The 21,495-nt window shown below is 43.4% G+C and overlaps 1 protein-coding gene across 3 annotated transcripts in view; it reads right to left on the bottom strand.

Annotated features, from left to right (window-relative positions):
- Positions 1-21,495, bottom strand: part of robo1 (roundabout, axon guidance receptor, homolog 1 (Drosophila)) — a 476,268-nt gene that overhangs the window by 326,877 nt on the left and 127,896 nt on the right. For all 3 annotated transcript variants that reach the window (XM_052467998.1, XM_052467999.1, XM_052468000.1), the window contains one exon: positions 18,151-18,477. In XM_052467998.1, coding sequence (XP_052323958.1) covers positions 18,151-18,477 — 327 coding nt within the window. The remainder of the gene's footprint in view (positions 1-18,150; positions 18,478-21,495) is intronic.

The raw sequence follows: 21,495 nt of genomic DNA, 5'->3' as shown, positions 1-21,495 counted from the left end.
CTGTTTTTCCTTTCCTTGCACTCCCTCCACCCCCCAGCCCAAGGCTCTGCAATGCACCTTGAAAGACAACTTGGCTCAGTGACAAAGGCACTATGTCAAATGCAATCTCTCTCTCATACCTTTCCTAGATTTCGGCCCTGTCCCCCCCCCCCCCTTGCTCTCTCTTGGCCACCTGGAAGCCTCATTCCCACAGATGGACAGAGAGAGAGAGAGAGAGAGAGAGAGAGAGAGAGAGAGAGAGAGAGAGAGAGAGAGAGAGAGAGAGAGAGAGAGTGCTGTTTGCTGATGATCTGGTGCTTCTGTCACCAACCAAGGAGGGCCTACAGCAGCACCTAGATCTTATGCACAGATTCTGTCAGACCTGGGCCCTGACAGTAAATCTCAGTAAGACCAAAATAATGGTGTTCCAAAAAGGTCGAGTCACCAGGACCACAAATACAAATTCCATCTCGACACTGTTGCCCTAGAGCACACAAAAACTATACATACCTTGGCCTAAACATCAGCGCCACAGGTAACTTCCACAAAGGTGTGAACGATCTGAGAGACAAGGCAAGAAGGGCATTCTATGCCATCAAAAGAAACATAAATTTCAACATACCAATTAGGATTTGGCTAAAAATACTTGAATCAGTCATAGAGCCCATTGCCCTTTATGGTTGTGAGGTCTGGGGTCCGCTCACCAACCAAGACTTCACAAAATGGGACAAACACCAAATTGAGACTCTGCACGCAGAATTCTGCAAAAATATCCTCCGTGTACAACGTAAAACACCAAATAATGCATGCAGAGCAGAATTAGGCCGATACCCACTAATTATCAAAATCCAGAAAAGAGCCATTAAATTCTACAACCACCTAAAAGGAAGCGATTCACAAACCTTCCATAACAAAGCCATCACAAACAGAGATGAACCTGGAGAAGAGTCCCCTAAGCAAACTGGTCCTGGGGCTCTGTTCACAAACACAAACACACCCTACAGAGCCCCAGGACAACAGCACAATTAGACCCAACCAAATCATGAGAAAACAAAAAGATAATTACTTAACACATTGGAAAGAATTAACAAAAAAACAGAGCAAACTAGAATGCTATTTGGCCCTACACAGAGAGTACACAGCGGCAGAATACCTGACCACTGTGACTGACCCAAAATTAAGGAAAGCTTTGACTATGTACAGACTCAGTGAGCATAGCCTTGCTATTGAGAAAGGCCGCCGTAGGCAGACATGGCTCTCAAAGAAGACAGGCTATGTGCTCACTGCCCACAAAATGAGGTGGAAACTGAGCTGCACTTCCTAACCTCCTGCCCAATGTATGACCATATTAGAGAGACATATTTCCCCCAGATCACACAGATCCACAAAGAATTCGAAAACATATCCAATTTTGAAAACTCCCATACCTACTGGGTGAAATTCCACAGTGTGCCATCACAGCAGCAAGATTTGTGACCTGTTGCCACGAGAAAAGGGCAACCAGTGAAGAACAAACACCATTGTAAATACAACCCATATTTATGCTTATTTATTTTATCTTGTGTCCTTTAATTATTTGTACATTGTGTGTATATGTATGTGTATGTATATGTATATATGTATATATATGTATATATGTATATATATATATATGTATATATATATATATATGTATATGTATATGTATGTATATGTATATGTATATGTATGTGTATGTATATATATATATATATATATAATATGACATTTGTAATGTCTTTACTGTTTTGAAACTGTTGTATGTGTAATGTTTACTGTTAATTTTTGTTGTTTTTCACTTTATATATTCACTTCGTATGTTGTCTACCTCACTTGCTTTGGCAATGTTAACACATGTTTCCCATGCCAATAAAGCCCTTGAATTGAATTGAATTGAATTGAGAGAGAGAGAGAGAGAGAGAGAGAGAAAATGTTGGATAGAAAGCAGAGAGACATCAGATAGGGGGTACGGTAGGTATCAGCAGCAGTTATCCAGAAGCAGCTGCTTCCTGCTTTATCTGTCTATGGAACAGAAGGAGAGACTCAGTCAGCCTGCACCTCTGGACCAATGATCTCCCAATACTGTCCCTTTCAACACCCCATACTGTCCCCAGAGTCACATACAACACATAGCATGCAAACCAGCCATCCTTACATCAAATGGAATTAAATTAAATATAGGAAACATCCGCTCAGTACCATCTTCCAGGTTTTGTATCACTTAAATGTCTGAAGGAAGTATATAACTAGTTTGTCAGTTAATAATGATTGCAGGTGGCCATTTGGACCAATACTGTGAGGAAGAAAACTATGGCAACACAAGTTCAATGAGAGTTCACCTTGGATTTTCCATCCCTCTTTGACCAAATGTTGACTTAACGGGATAATTCAGGTTTTTACAGCCATACAGCCATTTATCTATTTTCCCCAGTCAGATGAACTCATGTATAAAAATGTTATGTCTCTGTATGACAGAAGTTAGAGTAAGAAGTTTCACAAGCCAATGGTAACTAGCGCTGGTGCAATGACTGGAAGTCTATGGCATCCACTAGAATACTAGCAGTTATTACAGACTTCCTGTCTTTGCACTAACACTAATCAGCAATTGCGCTAACGCTAGTTAGCAACTTCTGCATACAGAGACATACAAATATTATCCACGAGTTCAACTGACCCTGGGGAAGTAGATAAAGGGCTTCCTTGCCAAACTCCTGAAGTATCCCTTTAAATATCATATGTTCCTACATTCTAAACACTTTAATCCTCTCTAGCCCCCATTGTCATGCAATGAGAAGTTCCGATAGAAGACGTGAAGCGAAGGCTTAGCCCAGGCTTAATTAACAGACTACTCCAGCAGAGCAGAACAGCATCAGATCAGCATCGGAACAGCATCAGAACACCATCAGAACAGCATCAGAACACCATCAGAACAGCATCAGAACAGCAGCAGAACAGCATGAGAACAGCATCAGAACAGCATCGGAACAGCATCAGAACAACATCAGAACAGCATCAGAACAGCATCGGAACAGCAGCAGAACAGCATCGGAACAGCAGCAGAACAGCATCGGAACAGCAGCAGAACAGCATCGGAACAGCATCGGAACAGCATCAGAACAACATCAGAACAGCATCGGAACAGCATCGGAACAGCATCAGAACAGCATCAGAACAGCATCGGAACAGCAGCAGAACAGCAGCAGAACAACATCAGAACAGCATCAGAACAGCATCAGAACAGCATCAGAACAACATCAGAACAGCATCAGAACAGCATCAGAACAACATCAGAACAGCATCAGAACAGCATCGGAACAGCATCAGAACAGCATCAGAACAACATCAGAACAGCATCAGAACAACATCAGAATAGCATCAGAACAGCATCGGAACAGCATCGGAACAGCATCAGAACAGCATCAGAACAACATCAGAACAGCATCAGAACAGCATCGGAACAGCATCGGAACAGCATCAGAACAACATCAGAACAGCATCAGAACAACATCAGAATAGCATCGGAACAGCATCAGAACAGCATCAGAACAGCAGCAGAACAGCAGCAGAACAGCATCATACATCCAGACACCAGGGAGAGAGACTCTACTCCAACCCACAGCGCGCACGACCCACGTGGAGTTCCAGGTCTCCGGTAGCCTCTGGAACTGCCGATCTGCGGCCAACAAGGCAGAGTTCATCTCAGCCTATGTCTCCCTCCAGTCCCTCGACTTCTTGGCACTGACGGAAACATGGATCACCACAGATAACACTGCTACTCCTACTGCTCTCTCTTCGTCCGCCCACGTGTTCTCGCACACCCCGAGAGCTTCTGGTCAGCGGGGTGGTGGCACCGGGATCCTCATCTCTCCCAAGTGGTCATTCTCTCTTTCTCCCCTTACCCATCTGTCTATCGCCTCCTTTGAATTTCATGCTGTCACAGTTACCAGCCCTTTCAAGCTTAACATCCTTATCATTTATCGCCCTCCAGGTCCCCTCGGAGAGTTCATCAATGAGCTTGATGTCTTGATAAGCTCCTTTCCTGAGGACGGCTCACCTCTCACAGTTCTGGGCGACTTTAACCTCCCCACGTCTACCTTTGACTCATTCCTCTCTGCCTCCTTCTTTCCACTCCTTTCCTCTTTTGACCTCACCCTCTCACCTTCCCCCTACTCACAAGGCAGGCAATACGCTCGACCTCATCTTTACTAGATGCTGTTCTTCCACTAACCTCATTGCAACTCCCCTCCAAGTCTCCGACCACTATCTTGTATCCTTTTCCCTCTCGCTCTCATCCAACACTTCCCACACTGCCCCTACTCGGATGGTATCGCGCCGTCCCAACCTTCGCTCTCTCTCCCCCGCTACTCTCTCCTCTTCCATCCTATCATCTCTTCCCTCTGCTCAAACCTTCTCCAACCTATCTCCTGATTCTGCCTCCTCAACCCTCCTCTCCTCCCTTTCTGCATCCTTTGACTCTCTATGTCCCCTATCTTCCAGGCCGGCTCGGTCCTCCCCTCCCCGCTCCGTGGCTCGACGACTCATTGCGAGCTCACAGAACAGGGCTCCGGGCAGCCGAGCGGAAATGGAGGAAAACTCGCCTCCCTGCGGACCTGGCATCCTTTCGCTCCCTCCTCTCTACATTTTCCTCCTCTGTCTCTGCTGCTAAAGCCACTTTCTACCACTCTAAATTCCAAGCATCTGCCTCTAACCCTAGGAAGCTCTTTGTCACCTTCTCCTCCCTCCTCAATCCTCCTCCCCCCCTCCTCCCTCTCTGCAGATGACTTCGTCAACCATTTTGAAAAGAAGGTCGACGACATCCGATCCTCGTTTGCTAAGTCAAACGACACCGCTGGTTCTGCTCACACTGCCCTACCCGGTGCTCTGACCTCTTTCTCCCCTCTCTCTCCAGATGAAATATCGCGTCTTGTGACGGCCGGCCGCCCAACAACCTGCCCGCTCGACCCTATCCCCTCCTCTCTTCTCCAGACCATTTCCGGAGACCTTCTCCCTTACCTCACCTCGCTCATCAACTCATCCCTGACCGCTGGCTACGTCCCTTCCGTCTTCAAGAGAGCGAGAGTTGCACCCCTTCTGAAAAAACCTACACTCGATCCCTCCGATGTCAACAACTACAGACCAGTATCCCTTCTTTCTTTTCTCTCCAAAACTCTTGAACATGCCGTCCTTGGCCAGCTCTCCCGCTATCTCTCTCAGAATGACCTTCTTGATCCAAATCAGTCAGGTTTCAAGACTAGTCATTCAACTGAGACTGCTCTTCTCTGTATCACGGAGGCGCTCCGCACCGCTAAAGCTAACTCTCTCTCCTCTGCTCTCATCCTTCTAGACCTATCGGCTGCCTTCGATACTGTGAACCATCAGATCCTCCTCTCCACCCTCTCCGAGTTGGGCATCTCCGGCACGGCCCACGCTTGGATTGCGTCCTACCTGACAGGTCGCTCCTACCAGGTGGCGTGGCGAGAATCTGTCTCCTCACCACGCGCTCTCACCACTGGTGTCCCCCAGGGCTCTGTTCTAGGCCCTCTCCTATTCTCGCTATACACCAAGTCACTTGGCTCTGTCATAACCTCACATGGTCTCTCCTATCATTGCTATGCAGACGACACACAATTAATCTTCTCCTTTCCTCCTTCTGATGACCAGGTGGTGAATCGCATCTCTGCATGTCTGGAAGACATATCAGCGTGGATGACGGATCACCACCTCAAGCTGAACCTCGGCAAGACGGAGCTGCTCTTCCTCCCGGGGAAGGACTGCCCGTTCCATGATCTCGCCATCACGGTTGACAACTCCATTGTGTCCTCTTCCCAGAGCGCTAAGAACCTTGGCGTGATCCTGGACAACACCCTGTCGTTCTCAACTAACATCAAGGCGGTGGCCCGTTCCTGTAGGTTCATGCTCTACAACATCCGCAGAGTACGACCCTGCCTCACACAGGAAGCGGCGCAGGTCCTAATCCAGGCACTTGTCATCTCCCGTCTGGATTACTGCAACTCACTGTTGGCTGGGCTCCCTGCTTGTGCCATTAAACCCCTACAACTCATCCAGAACGCCGCAGCCCGTCTGGTGTTCAACCTTCCCAAGTTCTCTCACGTCACCCCGCTCCTCCGCTCTCTCCACTGGCTTCCAGTTGAAGCTCGCATCCGCTACAAGACCATGGTGCTTGCCTACGGAGCTGTGAGGGGAACGGCACCTCAGTACCTCCAGGCTCTGATCAGGCCCTACACCCAAACAAGGGCACTGCGTTCATCCACCTCTGGCCTGCTCGCCTCCCTACCACTGAGGAAGTACAGTTCCCGCTCAGCCCAGTCAAAACTGTTCGCTGCTCTGGCTCCCCAATGGTGGAACACACTCCCTCACGACGCCAGGACAGCGGAGTCAATCACCACCTTCCGGAGACACCTGAAACCCCACCTCTTTAAGGAATACCTAGGATAGGATAAGTAATCCTTCTCACCCCCCTTAAAAGATTTAGATGCACTATTGTAAAGTGGATGTTCCACTGGATGTCATAAGGTGAATGCACCAATTTGTAAGTCGCTCTGGATAAGAGCGTCTGCTAAATGACTTAAATGTAAATGTATGTAAATGAGAGACCAAAAGGGGGATTACACCCCACATCAAGACTAAGACCAGCAGCCCTCCACTGGAGAGGACCAGACATTAGACCCCATAACACAGACTCACCAGGCCCTCACTGAGAGACACACACACACACACACACACGCACACGCACATAGACACACATTGGGCCCAAGAACATAGGGTCACACACCCAAACATAGACACACATACAGAACATGGAAATGCACACACACTCTCTCCTGCTAAAAGGATGAATGTTGAAGTACCTACTCTACTATCAGGGCTTAGCCTGGGGCATTTGACTCAAGCACACACATCTCTGATATACTACTGCCTGCTATGAGGGTATAGGCCTCCTGGCATTACCTAATCTTTCCTCCTCCAATCAGAAGGCTGGGTTAGCCTTACCTGGCTCAGACACGTCATCGTCATATCACACAGACACTTCCTGGTCTCTGTGGGACCCATCCTACTCATGATACTCTCCTCCTCAGCTCAGAGGCCAGCAACCCCAGGCAGAGATTACTTTGTGATGAATCAGCGGTCACCCTGGTGATGAGAGACCCGGGTGCGACACAGAGGGGCTCAGAGGAGTGTACAGGCACTCAGCCGGAAAGCTGAATGAGCCATGTCGTTTCTCAAAGCAGATCACTGGATGTCTGTGTAATGTCACCCTGCAGAGGAGCCAAGACAAACTACGAAAACACCCAAGGACACAAAATGTGTTAAGCAGACTCAATACCAGTCAACTTACCCTCGTTTGAGGAAATAAGCCATTTCCTACATCAGTATTCTATCAAAGTAGAGCCGCGAGGCATGGATGTGGAGGGGGATTGACTATGGCTGGAGTACTCCATCCTGTCTCATCTAGTACATTTAGCTCTACATCTCTTTACAGCCTGCCTACAAGCACGATCAAACACCAGCAAGGCCATCGGGCTGAAGAGATTTAACTCATCCTGTAGACAAAATCATTCCATCATTTATGAGGTTGTTTTATAACCAACAATGGCCTCTTCATTGTTTTATGGTTGTGGTTCCTCCTAAACCCCACCCTGCTCAATCTGATAATAGATTAGAGAAGATAGTGGATAGATCCACTGTTGAATACTAGGTTGACAGTGGAAATGGGATGGAATCCACCATGAGAAATCAGATTGTGGAGTGGGATACACACTGAAAATAATCCTGAGCAAATTCTGCATTTTTGCAGTCGGTGGTACAGAAATCTTCCACTGTCTGACTTTCTCCCTTTCATATGCCTCTCATTTCAGAGGAAAAGAGAGATGGATGAAGTGAAACAAGAGATGGATGAAGTGAATAGAGAGATGGATGAAGTGAATAGAGAGATGGATGAAGTGAAACAAGAGATGGATGAAGTGAAACGAGAGATGGATGAAGTGAATAGAGAGATGGATGAAGTGAATAGAGAGATGGATGAAGTGAAACGAGAGATGGATGAAGTGAATAGAGAGATGGATGAAGTGAAACGAGAGATGGATGAAGTGAATAGAGAGATGGATGAAGTGAAACGAGAGATGGATGAAGTGAATAGAGAGATGGATGAAGTGAAAATAGAGAGATGGATGAAGTGAATAGAGAGATGGATGAAGTGAATAGAGAGATGGATGAAGTGAATAGAGAGATGGATGAAGTGAAACGAGAGATGGATGAAGTGAATAGAGAGATGGATGAAGTGAATAGAGAGATGGATGAAGTGAATAGAGAGATGGATGAAGTGAATAGAGAGACGGATGAAGTGAATAGAGATGGATGAAGTGAATGAGATGGATGAAGTGAAAATAGAGATGGATGAAGTGAAAAGATGGATGAAGTGAATAGAGAGATGGATGAAGTGAAGAGAGAGATGGATGAAGTGAATAGAGAGATGGATGAAGTGAAAATGAGATGGATGAAGTGAATGAGATGGATGAAATGAATAGAGAGATGGATGAACCCAGAGAGGATGAAGTGAATAGAGAGATGGATGAAGTGAATAGAGAGATGGATGAAGTGAATAGAGAGATGGATGAAGTGAATAGAGAGACGGATGAAGTGAATAGAGAGACGGATGAAGTGAAAATAGAGATAGATGAAGTAAAAAGAGAGATTGGAAGGAGAGAGACACGGTCTGTATACTTGGTGCTGGAGGGCATGTGGTTGACTTGGCTGGCTAACCCAGCAGGCTGTGATTGGTCATACCATGGGCCAGCCCCTCTACCCTCCATCTCTACCCTGTGCTATGGATACATAGTGATAGAACGGAGATAGGACTGACAGTGATGTACTATGGATACATAGTGATAGAACGGAGATAGGACTGACAGTGATGTACTATGGATACATAGTGATAGAACGGAGATAGGACTGACAGTAATGTACTATGGATACATAGTGATAGAACGGAGATAGGACTGACAGTGATGTACTATGGATACATAGTGATAGAATGGAGATAGGACTACAGTGATGTACTATGGATAGATAGTGATAGAACGGAGATAGGACTGACAGTGATGTACTATGGATGCATAGTGATAGAACGGAGATAGGACTGACAGTGATGTACTATGGATACATAGTGATAGAACGGAGATAGGACTGACAGTGATGTACTATGGATACATAGTGATAGAACGGAGATAGGACTGACAGTGATGTACTATGGATACATAGTGATAGAATGGAGATAGGACTAAGAGTGATGTACTATGGATACATAGTGATAGAACGGAGATAGGACTGACAGTGATGTGCTATGGATACATAGTGATAGAATGGAGATAGGACTGACAGTGATGTGCTATGGATACATAGTGATAGAATGGAGATAGGACTGACAGTGATGTGCTATGGATACATAGTGATAGAATGGAGATAGGACTGACAGTGATGTGCTATGGATACATAGTGATAGAACAGAGATAGGACAGAGAGTGATGTACTATGGATACATAGTGATAGAATGGAGATAGGACTGACAGTGATGTGCTATGGATACATAGTGATAGAACGGAGATAGGACTGACAGTGATGTGCTATGGATACATAGTGATAGAACAGAGATAGGACAGAGAGTGATGTACTATGGATACATAGTGATAGAATGGAGATAGGACTGACAGTGATGTACTATGGATACATAGTGATAGAATGGAGATAGGACTGACAGTGATGTGCTATGGATACATAGTGATAGAATGGAGATAGGACAGAGAGTGATGTACTATGGATACATAGTGATAGAACGGAGATAGGACTGACAGTGATGTACTATGGATACATAGTGATAGAACGGAGATAGGACTGACAGTGATGTACTATGGATACATAGTGATAGAACAGAGATAGGACTGAGAGTGATGTACTATGGATACATAGTGATATAACGGAGATAGGACTGAGAGTGATGTACTATGGATACATAGTGATATAACGGAGATAGGACTGACAATGATGTACTATGGATACATAGTGATAGAACGGAGATAGGACTGAGAGTGATGTACTATGGATACATAGTGATAGAACGGAGATAGGACTGAGAGTGATGTACTATGGATACATAGTGATATAACGGAGATAGGACTGAGAGTGATGTACTATGGATACATAGTGATATAACGGAGATAGGACTGACAGTGATGTACTATGGATACATAGTGATAGAACGGAGATAGGACTGAGAGTGATGTACTATGGATACATAGTGATATAACGGAGATAGGACTGACAGTGATGTACTATGGATACATAGTGATAGAATGGAGATAGGACTGACAGTGATGTACTATGGATACATAGTGATAGAACGGAGATAGGACTGACAGTGATGTACTATGGATACATAGTGATAGAATGGAGATAGGACTGAGAGTGATGTACTATGGATACATAGTGATAGAACGGAGATAGGACTGACAGTGATGTACTATGGATACATAGTGATAGAATGGAGATAGGACTGACAGTGATGTACTATGGGGAGCGTAATTATATGGTTTGTTTCCCATGTCATTAAAGGATTAAGAGTATTTCAGAGAAAAAGCCTTGAACTACATCCACACCCAACAGCCAATTAAAACAAGCCAACAGCCTTCCAGGAACATACAGTATGATGTCATGGCTAATAGGGACATGCTGTAAAACCCATAGCATAGAGAGGTACATTTAAATCATTTTTAGACTACTGGTATCTTGGAGTTCAAAGTTCACTCACGTCACTCTCTCACTCACTTCACTCACCTACTCAATTTCAATGTAAGGTCTTTATTGGCATGGGAAACAAATGTTTACAGTGAAATAGATCATGAACAAAATTACTTTCAAAAGTTCCAAAGAAGAAAGACATTTCAAATGTCATATTATGTATATATACAGTGTCGTAGTGATGTGCAAATAGTTAGTCTCTCTATCTCTCTCTCTCTCTCTCTCCCCCTCCCTCCCTCCCTCCCTCCCGTCAATGGAATTAGCATTGGAATTACAACTACGTTAAGAGAGAACAAGATGTGAGAGGGTTCTCCTGGAACTCTGTGAGAAGAAGACCAGACAAGAGCTGCCATCCCTGGGTCATGTAAAAACTAGTTCATGAAACACTGTAGCAAATAAATAATTAGTGTAGTTGAAGGAAGGCCAGGGGAGGACTGGGACTAATTATATTTCAATGTGTGGCAAAGAGAGAGAGGGGAAAGGGAATGGAGGGGTAGGGGAGAAATGAGGGGGCAGGGAAGAGAAGACACTGACTGAGCGAGGACAGCGGTATGAAACAGAATCCTGATGGATTTCATACGTTGGGATTTGGGTAGTGGGTGTGGGGGTTAACATAAAGACCCTGGCTCTTTGAGGGCCAACAGATGTAGTACAAGGGATTTCCTGCTCGGGAGACAGGCGGGTACTCAGAGCAGTGGGAGTCTTTACACTGGCACTTGCCAACTGTCCCCCCCTGCTCCACCCCACCCCGCTCCATAGATGAGCCCCAGGCACAGCCCTGTGTCTTCCAGGATCAACCCTCTCTCTATGCACCCCGGGTCATAACCCTCCCCCACTCAGGAGCAGAATAGCTTGACATTGTGTCTAGGACTATATCAAGTATGTTACATAAGTGTTATAAAAGAGATCTATTCAAATATAAGCTTGACAGGATCTCTATATCTCTCTCTCCCCCTCTCTCCCTCCATCCCTCCCTCCAACTTTCTCAGAAGTTCCAAAAGAATAAAGACATGTGAAATGTCATATTATGTCTATATACAGTGTTGTAACAATGTGCAAAAGTACAAAAGGGAACATAAAAAAACATAAATATGGAAATCTGAATGAAATATGTGCCTCTAATATGGTCATACTATAAATGTATATGTACAGTTGAAGTCAGAAGTTTACATACACCTTAGCCAAATACATTTAAACTCAGTTTTTCACAATTCCTGATATTTAATCCTAATACAATTCCCTGTTTTAAGTCAGTTAGGATCACTACTTTTATTTTAAGAATGTGAAATGTTAGAATAATTGTAGAGAGAATGATTTATTTCAGCTTTTATTTCTTTCATCACATTCCCAGTGGCTTAGAAGTTTACATACACTCAATTAGTATTTGGTAGCATTGACTTTAAATTGTTTAACTTGGGTCAAATGTGTCAGGTAGCCTTCCACAAGCTTCCCACAACTATTTTTGTTTCATCAGACCAGAGGACATTTCTCAAAAAAAGTATGATATTTGTCCCCATGTGCAGTTGCAAACCATAGTCTGGCTTTTTTATGGCGGTTTTGGAGCAGTGGCTTCTTCCTTGCTGAGCGGCCTTTCAGATTATGTCGATATAGGACTCGTTTTACTGTGGATATAGATACTTTTGACCCGTTTTCTCTAGCATCTTCACAAGGTCCTTTGCTGTTGTTCTGGGATTGATTTGCACGTTTCACACCAAAGTACGTTCATCTCTAGGACAGAACACGTTCCCTTCCTGAGCGGTATGTCGGCTGCGTGGTCACATGGTGTTTTGTACTGAGATCTTGGCTGTTTTCTTTTGATTGTTCCATAATGTCAAGCAAAGAGGCACTGAGTTTGAAGGTAGGCCTTGAAATACACCCACAGGTACACCTCCAATTGACTCAAATGTTGTCAATTAGTCTATTAGAAGCTTCTAAAGCCATGACATCATTTTCTGGAATTTTCTAATCTTTTTAAAAGCACAGTCAATTTAGTGTATGTACACTTCTGACCCACTAGAATTGTGATACAGTGAAATATAAGTGAAATAATCTGTCTGTAAACAATTGTTGGAAACATTATTTGCTTCATGCACAAAGTAGATGTCCTAATCGACTTGCAAAACTATAGTTTGTTAACAAGAAATTTGTGGAGTGGTTGAAAAAAGAGTTTTAATGAATCCAACCTAAGTGTAATTAAACTTCTGACTTCAACTGTACATCTCTCGTTCTCTTTCTCAATGGAGTGACTCAGAACTCCAGAGAGCCATGTCTATCCATGTGTTCATGAGCCCAGCATTGAGCCCTGTGCTGTGCTGTGCTATGCTGTGCTTGTGTGATCAGTAGCTCTGTGCAGCCAGCCAGCCAGCCAGCCAGCTAGGCCACTAGACAAACAGCAGACCCCAGGGTTATATCTCTGTCAAGTGGAGCAGCGTGCCGTCCATTACCTCACTTCACTATCTCACCCACCGACCCTCCAGGCAAGCAGGAAGCTATTCTTAGTGCCTCTCAGCACTCTGTAGTCTGTACTGTACAATGGGTAAGAGGAAACTACTTTGATACAGCCAAGGTTGATAGTCAACTGTACACAGTACTGCATGTGTGTGTTAGTGTGTGAGTGGAAGAGAGAGAAAGGAGAGCGAGAGAGAGAGGCCAGAGAAGGAGAGAAAAGGGAGACCTACACAGTGGCACCTACACAGTGTTAACACATTAACACACAGTAAAATGTCAGAGATGAGGATAATGGTCGGCCCTTTGGAAGACTGTCTCTAGAATACCTTTGTTTTCTATTTCGTTTAGTCTAAAACTGTTTCTGGCTTTGATCCTTGTTTAAACAGCTGCAGTTTAAAAAATCCCAGAGTTCTATGTTTTGAGTAAAGAAAGCATAAAAAACTGGGGTGGGGAATTTTTGTCATTCTTTGAAAGGCTGTACATGACTTAATGTAGCCTGCAGTGCAGTCAGAGGACTCTCTGCTAGAGAGAGCAGGTTCAGTCAGCCAGTCAGTCAGTCAGCCAGTCAGCCAGTCAGCCAGTCAGTCAGCCAGTCAGCCAGTCAGTCAGTCAGCCAGTCAGCCAGTCAGCCAACCAGTCAGTCAGCCAGTCAGCCAGTCAGTCAGCCAGTCAGTCAGTCAGTCAGCCAGTCAGTCAGTCAGACAACCAGTCAGTCAGACAACCAGTCAGCCAGTCAGTCAGTCAGCCAGTCAGTCAGCTAGTCAGCCAACCAGTCAGTCAATCAGTCCTCTCTGTAGTTAAACAGTACATCTCTATCTCTCTTTGCTCTCCATGCTATTAAATAGGAACAAAGCTGTCTCAATACTTGGCGTCTCCATTACAAATACAAAGCAAACATCAATAGAGAGAGAATTAATCCAACCTTGTCCCTGTTTGAGTATAGACAGTACAGTATAGTATAGTAAAGTATAGCATAGTACAGTACACTATAGTATAGAACAGCATAGTATAGTACAGCATAGTACAGTACAGCATAGTATAGTATATTATAGTATAGCAAGGCATAGTATAGTACAGTATAGTTTAGTACAGTATAGCATAGTACATACTAGTATAGTACATTATAGTATAGCACAGTATAGTACAGTATAGAACTATATATTATAGTACACTATAGTATAGTACAGTATAGTATAGTACACTATAGTGTAGTATAGTACAGTATAGTATAGTACCATATATTATAGTACACTATAGTATAGTACAGTACTGTATAGTACAGTATAATATGGCACATTATAGTATAGCACAGTATAGTATAATATAGTACACTACAGTAGCGTACACTATGGTATAGTATAGTACAGTACATTGCGGTACACTATAGTATAGTACAGTATGGTATAGTACAGTATAGTATAGTACAGTACGGTATATTATATTATAGTACAGTATGGTATAGTATAGAACATATAGTATAGTACTGTAGTACAGCACACTATAGTATAGTATTATATAGTATAGTACAGTATAGTATAGTACACTATAGTATAGTACATTATAGAATAGCACAGTATAGTATAGTACAGTACACTATAGTATAGAACAGCATAGTATAGTACAGCATAGTACAGTACAGCATAGTATAGTATATTATAGTATAGCAAGGCATAGTATAGTACAGTATAGTTTAGTACAGTATAGCATAGTACATACTAGTATAGTACATTATAGTATAGCACAGTATAGTACAGTATAGAACTATATATTATAGTACACTATAGTATAGTACAGTATAGTATAGTACACTATAGTGTAGTATAGTACAGTATAGTATAGTACAATATATTATAGTACACTATAGTATAGTACAGTACTGTATAGTACAGTATAATATGGCACATTATAGTATAGCACAGTATAGTATAATATAGTACACTACAGTAGCGTACACTATGGTATAGTATAGTACAGTACATTGCGGTACACTATAGTATAGTACAGTATGGTATAGTACAGTATAGTATAGTACAGTACGGTATATTATATTATAGTACAGTATGGTATAGTATAGAACATATAGTATAGTACTGTAGTACAGCACACTATAGTATAGTATTATATAGTATAGTATAGTATAGTATATTATATACTTGTTTATTTATTTGTATTTAACCTTGTATTTAACCTAGGCAATTACAGTATATTATAAACTGGGTGGTTCAAGCCCTGAATGATGATTGGCTGAAAGCAGTGGTATATCATATCTTATACCATGGGTAAGACAAAACATTTATTTTTACTGTTCTAATTATGTTGGCAACCAGTTTATAATAGCAATAAGGTACCTCAGGGGTTTGTGGTATATGGTTAATATACCAGGGCTAAGGGCTGTATCCCTTAATACAGGTTCATTTAAAAAATAATAAAACAATGGTATATTGGCCATATACCACACCCCTCGTGCCTTATTGTTTACGTATAGTATAGTATACAGTAATATAGTATAGAATAAACACGACTACCATGATTCATGGTGAATGCATTAACCTTGTCTATATTAAGAGGGTCGGATGGAGAGATTGCGGCTCTGTACTGTGTGTCATTAATGATAAACCAAACAAACTGGGTTAGCTCGCTCCAACCTGGCAAAACATGACTTGTTGTAACTTATGTTTACAGTCGCTCGAGTGTAGGAGAACTGTAAAAGCCAGGTCGTCAGAATAACAGTGTTCTTGCAGGGCTCTGAGAGCTTGGTAGAGTAAACACTGTTAATGCGTTAACTTCCTTCTCTGGAGTTTCATGAACTCACCGTGGAATTAGCCAAAAAATCCGTGGAATAAAACGCTAAAATGTCAATGGATAAACTAGGATAAATTTGAGATTCGGCTAACATTTTTCAGCAAACACAAGCATGCAAAGTCCAAATAATGTTTTTAAAAGGCCTGTATACTCAGGCCATGGCAGGTAGGGTACTCTGTCCCTGTCCTGAAGTTTAAACAAGGTCTTGTAAAAGCTCAGTGCTTAGTTTTCTCTGCTCTCTCCTTCTCTCTCCTGCAGGGTTCTATCCTGGCTGCTCTGACAACAAAATGATATGTGGGGGAGTGTGAGTGGTAGAGAATGGAGGTCAGAGTGAGACAGTGAGAGAGGGCTGCAGCTCAGAACCTTGTCATTATGGGTCCTTTTGAACCTGGTCCAGAATAAGCAGCCCAGTGCTGTGGGCAGGGCCAGGCCAGCCACTGTCTCTACTCTGGCCTGCACCGCTCCAGTCCTGCTACCATCCTGCTCCAGCCAAACCTCTTGTTCTTCTACTTGAAGAACCCACCTCTGAAATAAATACCCCATATCGTCCACTTTGGGGGGAATATTTTTAGCATTCTAATTTATGGAAACTGAGGCCCTGTTTGACTCTGTTTATTTTCCTTGATATTTCTATTTGATGTATTCATTGGGAGGCCTTCAGTCTTTCTGAAGGCAGGCCTCTAACCGTGCAGGGTGAGTGACTGAGTGAATAAAAGACAGCAGAGGAACAGTCATCAGTTTGGGGCAGCGGAGCCTGACTCTGGGGTGAGATCTAAGAGATGAGGACATGACACTGTCCCCACCACCACTAACACACAGGGTATGGTTTCAGCTGCGGCCTTCTGTGACCGACCCACTGCTACTATATTCCCATGGTCCTCCCATAGTACCAGGCTCTCTCATTTCAAAGGCAGAGGCCTTGAAAGCAACAATTGAATCCTTTTTTATTCATCTTTTTAATTATGGCTATTTCAATTATCTTGAAATACTGCTCTGTTGTAGTACACACCTGATGGTACATCAAGAGTTATAAGTATACACATCATCCACAACCAAATACTAAGAAAGTATAGTAACTCCACAGCTGACATTCAGAATGTATCTTGCCTGCTCATGTGGCCTTTAGTATTCATCCCCACTTCCCTACACACCATCAGATCCTCCCCTCCAGCCCCAGCCAGTCACCAGCACCACCGCCCATCCCCCGAACCCCTCTCTTTCGATTAGATTACAATGAGGGCCTTGGTGACAGCTCCTAGACATGCTTGAGAAGCGGTTGATATCTGAGATCCTCTTCTCAACATTCCCTCTCCAAACAGCACAGATAATGTGTCTAAGAGCTGACCTCAGACCAGCCAGTAGAGACAAAGTACAGATAACATGTCTAATATCTGACCTCAGAAACCAACCAGCCTTGAGGACAAATTTGTCAACACAGAGCACCAATCATTATGCTAAGAGTTAAATGACTAAGCAGCAGTGTCCGTCCTCTTTCTATGTACTGTATATTATTCCATGTCTATTTGTTTGAAAGCTTTTAGTCCCAAACCTTTCAGCGTCGTCACTGACCTTCACAATGATGGAATGCCCCCTCCACATCAGGTCTATCATTAAGACCGTCTAGCAGGCAATAAAGAGGAGCTCCACTAGTCTAGTCTACAACCAAGGAAACAACTGAGGTAAGTAACTCTCTCTACTAAAAGATGACCAAATACTGGTTTGTGTATAAAAACTCTGATCCATCTCCCTGACAAACACCAGAGCTAGAAGGACAACAGAAAGCACTTTCTTCCTATTGTAGCTCCTGACCCCCTACCAAGGGCCCTTTACAGGAGCAAGGGCCCCCCCCCGGGATGCTCAGGCCAATCTGCCCCCGGGCAAATGGGCCAAACACATCCTGAACCATCTCCTGTGAGATTATCCAACTCAATGAGCACATTGAGGGGGAAATAGAGTAGGAAACTAGAGTCTTCTATTCAGCCCCAGCTCCAGTCTAAACCCCCTTCTCTTCCATTCACACCAAACCCAGAGGCCCAGAGGCCCAGAGGCCCAAGAGGAAATAAGAAAAGCCCCAACATGAGCTGCACTTACATGCTACTTCCAACGAGGCATTGTGGCTGACAGCTTCTCCCAGGTAGTTGCGGGCGACGCAGACGTAGGAGCCCTCATCCGGTTTGGAGCGTCGTCCGTGGACGATACGTAGGAAGAAGAGGGAGCCGCTGGGCAGCAGCATGCGTTGAGATCGAGGGTTGTCCCGGTCCGTTTCAACCCGCTCCCCGTCCTTGTACCACTCCACCGTGGGGCTGGGCCGCCCCTCCGCCTTGCAGTTGAGGGTGGCGGGCTCCCCCTTGGACACGATCAGGTCAGAGGGGTGCTCTACGATCCGGGGTGGGGAGTCCTCCTGGCGCAGACGGGATCCTGGGAAGAGAAGAGGAAAGAGAGTTGAGAACACTATATTTTAGGGGTCAACAGGCCAGCTAGGACTCTTTACCCTATCCTTAACTAGTGCTGTAAAGTACTTCAATAAAAATACTTGAAAGTACTATAAGTAGTTTTGGGGGGTTTCTGTACTTTTCTTTACTATTTATATTTTTGACAACTTTTATATTTATTATGTAATTTTTATTCAATACATTTTCCCTGACAGCCATTTTGAATGCTTAGAATGACAGGGAAATGGTCTAATTCACACACTTATCAAGAGAACATCCCAGTTCATCCCTACTTCCTCTGATCTGGCAGACTCACTAAACACACATGCTTCATTGTAAATGATATCTTAGAGTTGGAATGTGCCTCTGGCTATCAGTAAAATAAGAAAAACAAGAAAATGGTGCTGCCTGGTTTGCTTAATATAAGGTATTTGAAATCATTTATACTTTTAATTTTTAAAACCAAATACCTTTACTGAAGTAGTGAAAGTTACTTTCACTTTTACTTGAGTCATTTTCTATTAAGGTATTTTTGACTGACTGTGATCTTTGTCTGACTGAATGACTGGCTGCATCACCGCCTGGTATGGCAACTGCTCGGTATCCGACTGCAAGGAACTACAGAGGGTAGTGTGTACGGCCCAGAAGGCCCAAAAAATTGGAGGGCCAAGTCTTGGACCAAAAGGTTCCTTACCAGCTTCTGTCCCCAAGCCATAAGACTCCTGAACAGTTCATCAAAGGACTACCAGGATCATTTGCATTGGCCCCCTTTTTTTACACTGCTGCGACTCTCTTTTCATTATCTTTATTTATTTTACCTTTATTTAACTAGACAAGTCAGTTAAGAACAAATTCTTATTTTCAATGATGGCCTAGGAACAGTGGGTTAACTGCTTTGTTCAGGGGCAGAATGACAGATTTGTACCTTGTCAGCTCGGGGATTTGAACGTGCAACTTTTTGATTACTAGTCCAACGCTCTAGTCCCTTTACCTCTACCTACATGTACATATTACATCAATTACATCAACTAACCTGTAGCCCGCACATTGACTCGGTATCAGTAACACCTGTATATAGCCTTAGTTATTGTTCTTTTATTGTGTTGCTTTTTTAAACTTTGGTTTATTTAGTAAATATGTTTGTTAACTCTTATTTTTCTTAAAACTGCATTGTTGGTTAAGGGCTTGCAAGTAAGCATTTCACAGTAAGTCCTACACCTGTTGTATTCAGCATTTCACAGTAAGTTCTACACCTCTTGTATTCAGCCTTTCACAGTAAGTTCTACACCTGTGGTATTCCGCATTTCACAGTAAGTTCTACACCTGTTGTATTCAGCACTTCACAGTAAGTTCTACACCTGTTGTATTCAGCATTTCACAGTAAGTTCTACTACATATTGTTTATTCCGCATTTCACAGTAAGTTCTACACCTGTTGTATTCAGCCTTTCACAGTAATTTCTACACCTGTTGTATCCAGCCTTTCACAGTAAGTTCTACACCTGTTGTATTCAGTCTTCACAGTAAGTTCTACACCTGTTGTATTCAGCCTTTCACAGTATGTTCTACACCTGTTGTATTCAGCCTTCTCAGTAAGTTCTACACCTGTTGTAGTCAGCCTTTCACAGTAAGTTCTACACCTGTTGTATTCAGCTTTCACAGTAAGTTCTACACCTGTTGTATTCAGCCTTCTCAGTAAGTTCTACACCTGTTGTAGTCAGCCTTTCACAGTAAGTTCTACACCTGTTGTATTCAGCCTTCACAGTAAGTCCTACACCTGTTGTATTCAGCCTTCACAGTAAGTTCTACACCTGTTGTATTCAGCCTTTCACAGCAAGTTGTTTTTACACCTTTTGTATTCGGCACATGTGACAAATTAAATCAAATTTGATTTACTTTTACTCAAGTATGACAATTGGGAACTTTTTCCACCACTATCCTTAACACTATTACATCATCTGTATGTGTATGTGTAACTCTGAAGAACAGAGAGAAACGGTAGCAGGTTATGTAAGTAAGTAATCCTAGACAGGTGCTGATTATACGCACAGCAGCAGAGAGCAGTTCAACAACCGGTCTCAGAGTGATGTCACACTGTCATTACATAATACAGTAACTTAAGAGCTGAGCAATGCTACAATAACTTGTCCTTTAGAGCTGATCAATGCTACAGTAACTTGTCCTTTAGAGCTGAGCAATGCTACAGTAACTTGTCCTTTAGAGCTGAGCAATGATACAATAACTTGTCCTTTAGAGCTGAGCAATGCTACAGTAACTTGTCCTTTAGAGCTGAGCAATGCTACAGTAACTTGTCCTTTAGAGCTGAGCAATGCTACAGTAACTTGTCCTTTAGAGCTGAGCAATGCTACAGTAACTTCTCCTTTAAAGCCTTTCATTACATAGAGTAACTTCTCCTTTAAAGCCTTTCATTACATACAGTAATGTCTCCTGTTGAGCAACGCAATGCTCCAGCTATGTACTCCTGTCATTTCCCACATCAAAGACATGAGGCAGAAATGAGAGGGGGAGAGATAAGAAGAGCAAGAACAGACACACCTTACAGCTTTGTGTCAATCAACATCCATTTAGCAGAAACTTTTTTCAAAATGAATGGATGGCAGCAGTGGGAACAGAACCCACAATCCAAGGTGTTAGACATACCATGCTCTACAGACCGAGCCACCCAGGACCACATCAGTAGAGACCTAGTAGAACCCACTAGAAGCTAATACATGAGGCAGCAACATGGCAGCCAGTGGCTATAATTGCTAATGACATGTCAGGTCTTTACTGCTGCTCTGAGACCAGTGAGCTGTGGTTATCAGACCTGCTTTAAATGCAAATGAGCATGGTGTCGTAATGCCTGAGGGATAGAAGATGGCACGTCTGTGTGTGTGTCTCCAACCCTGCACCCCGTATCTCCCCACATCGGCCTTTGGAACCCATTCAGCACCAATTAAAGGGAGCTGGGACTAATTGGTGGTACAGGGCCACAATTAATTAAC

Source organism: Oncorhynchus keta, chromosome 18 (assembly GCF_023373465.1).
Source record: "Oncorhynchus keta strain PuntledgeMale-10-30-2019 chromosome 18, Oket_V2, whole genome shotgun sequence".
Lineage (NCBI taxonomy): Eukaryota > Metazoa > Chordata > Actinopteri > Salmoniformes > Salmonidae > Oncorhynchus > Oncorhynchus keta.
The sequence above is the reverse complement of the archived record's forward strand: the minus strand, read 5'-3'. Positions and strand labels throughout refer to the sequence as shown.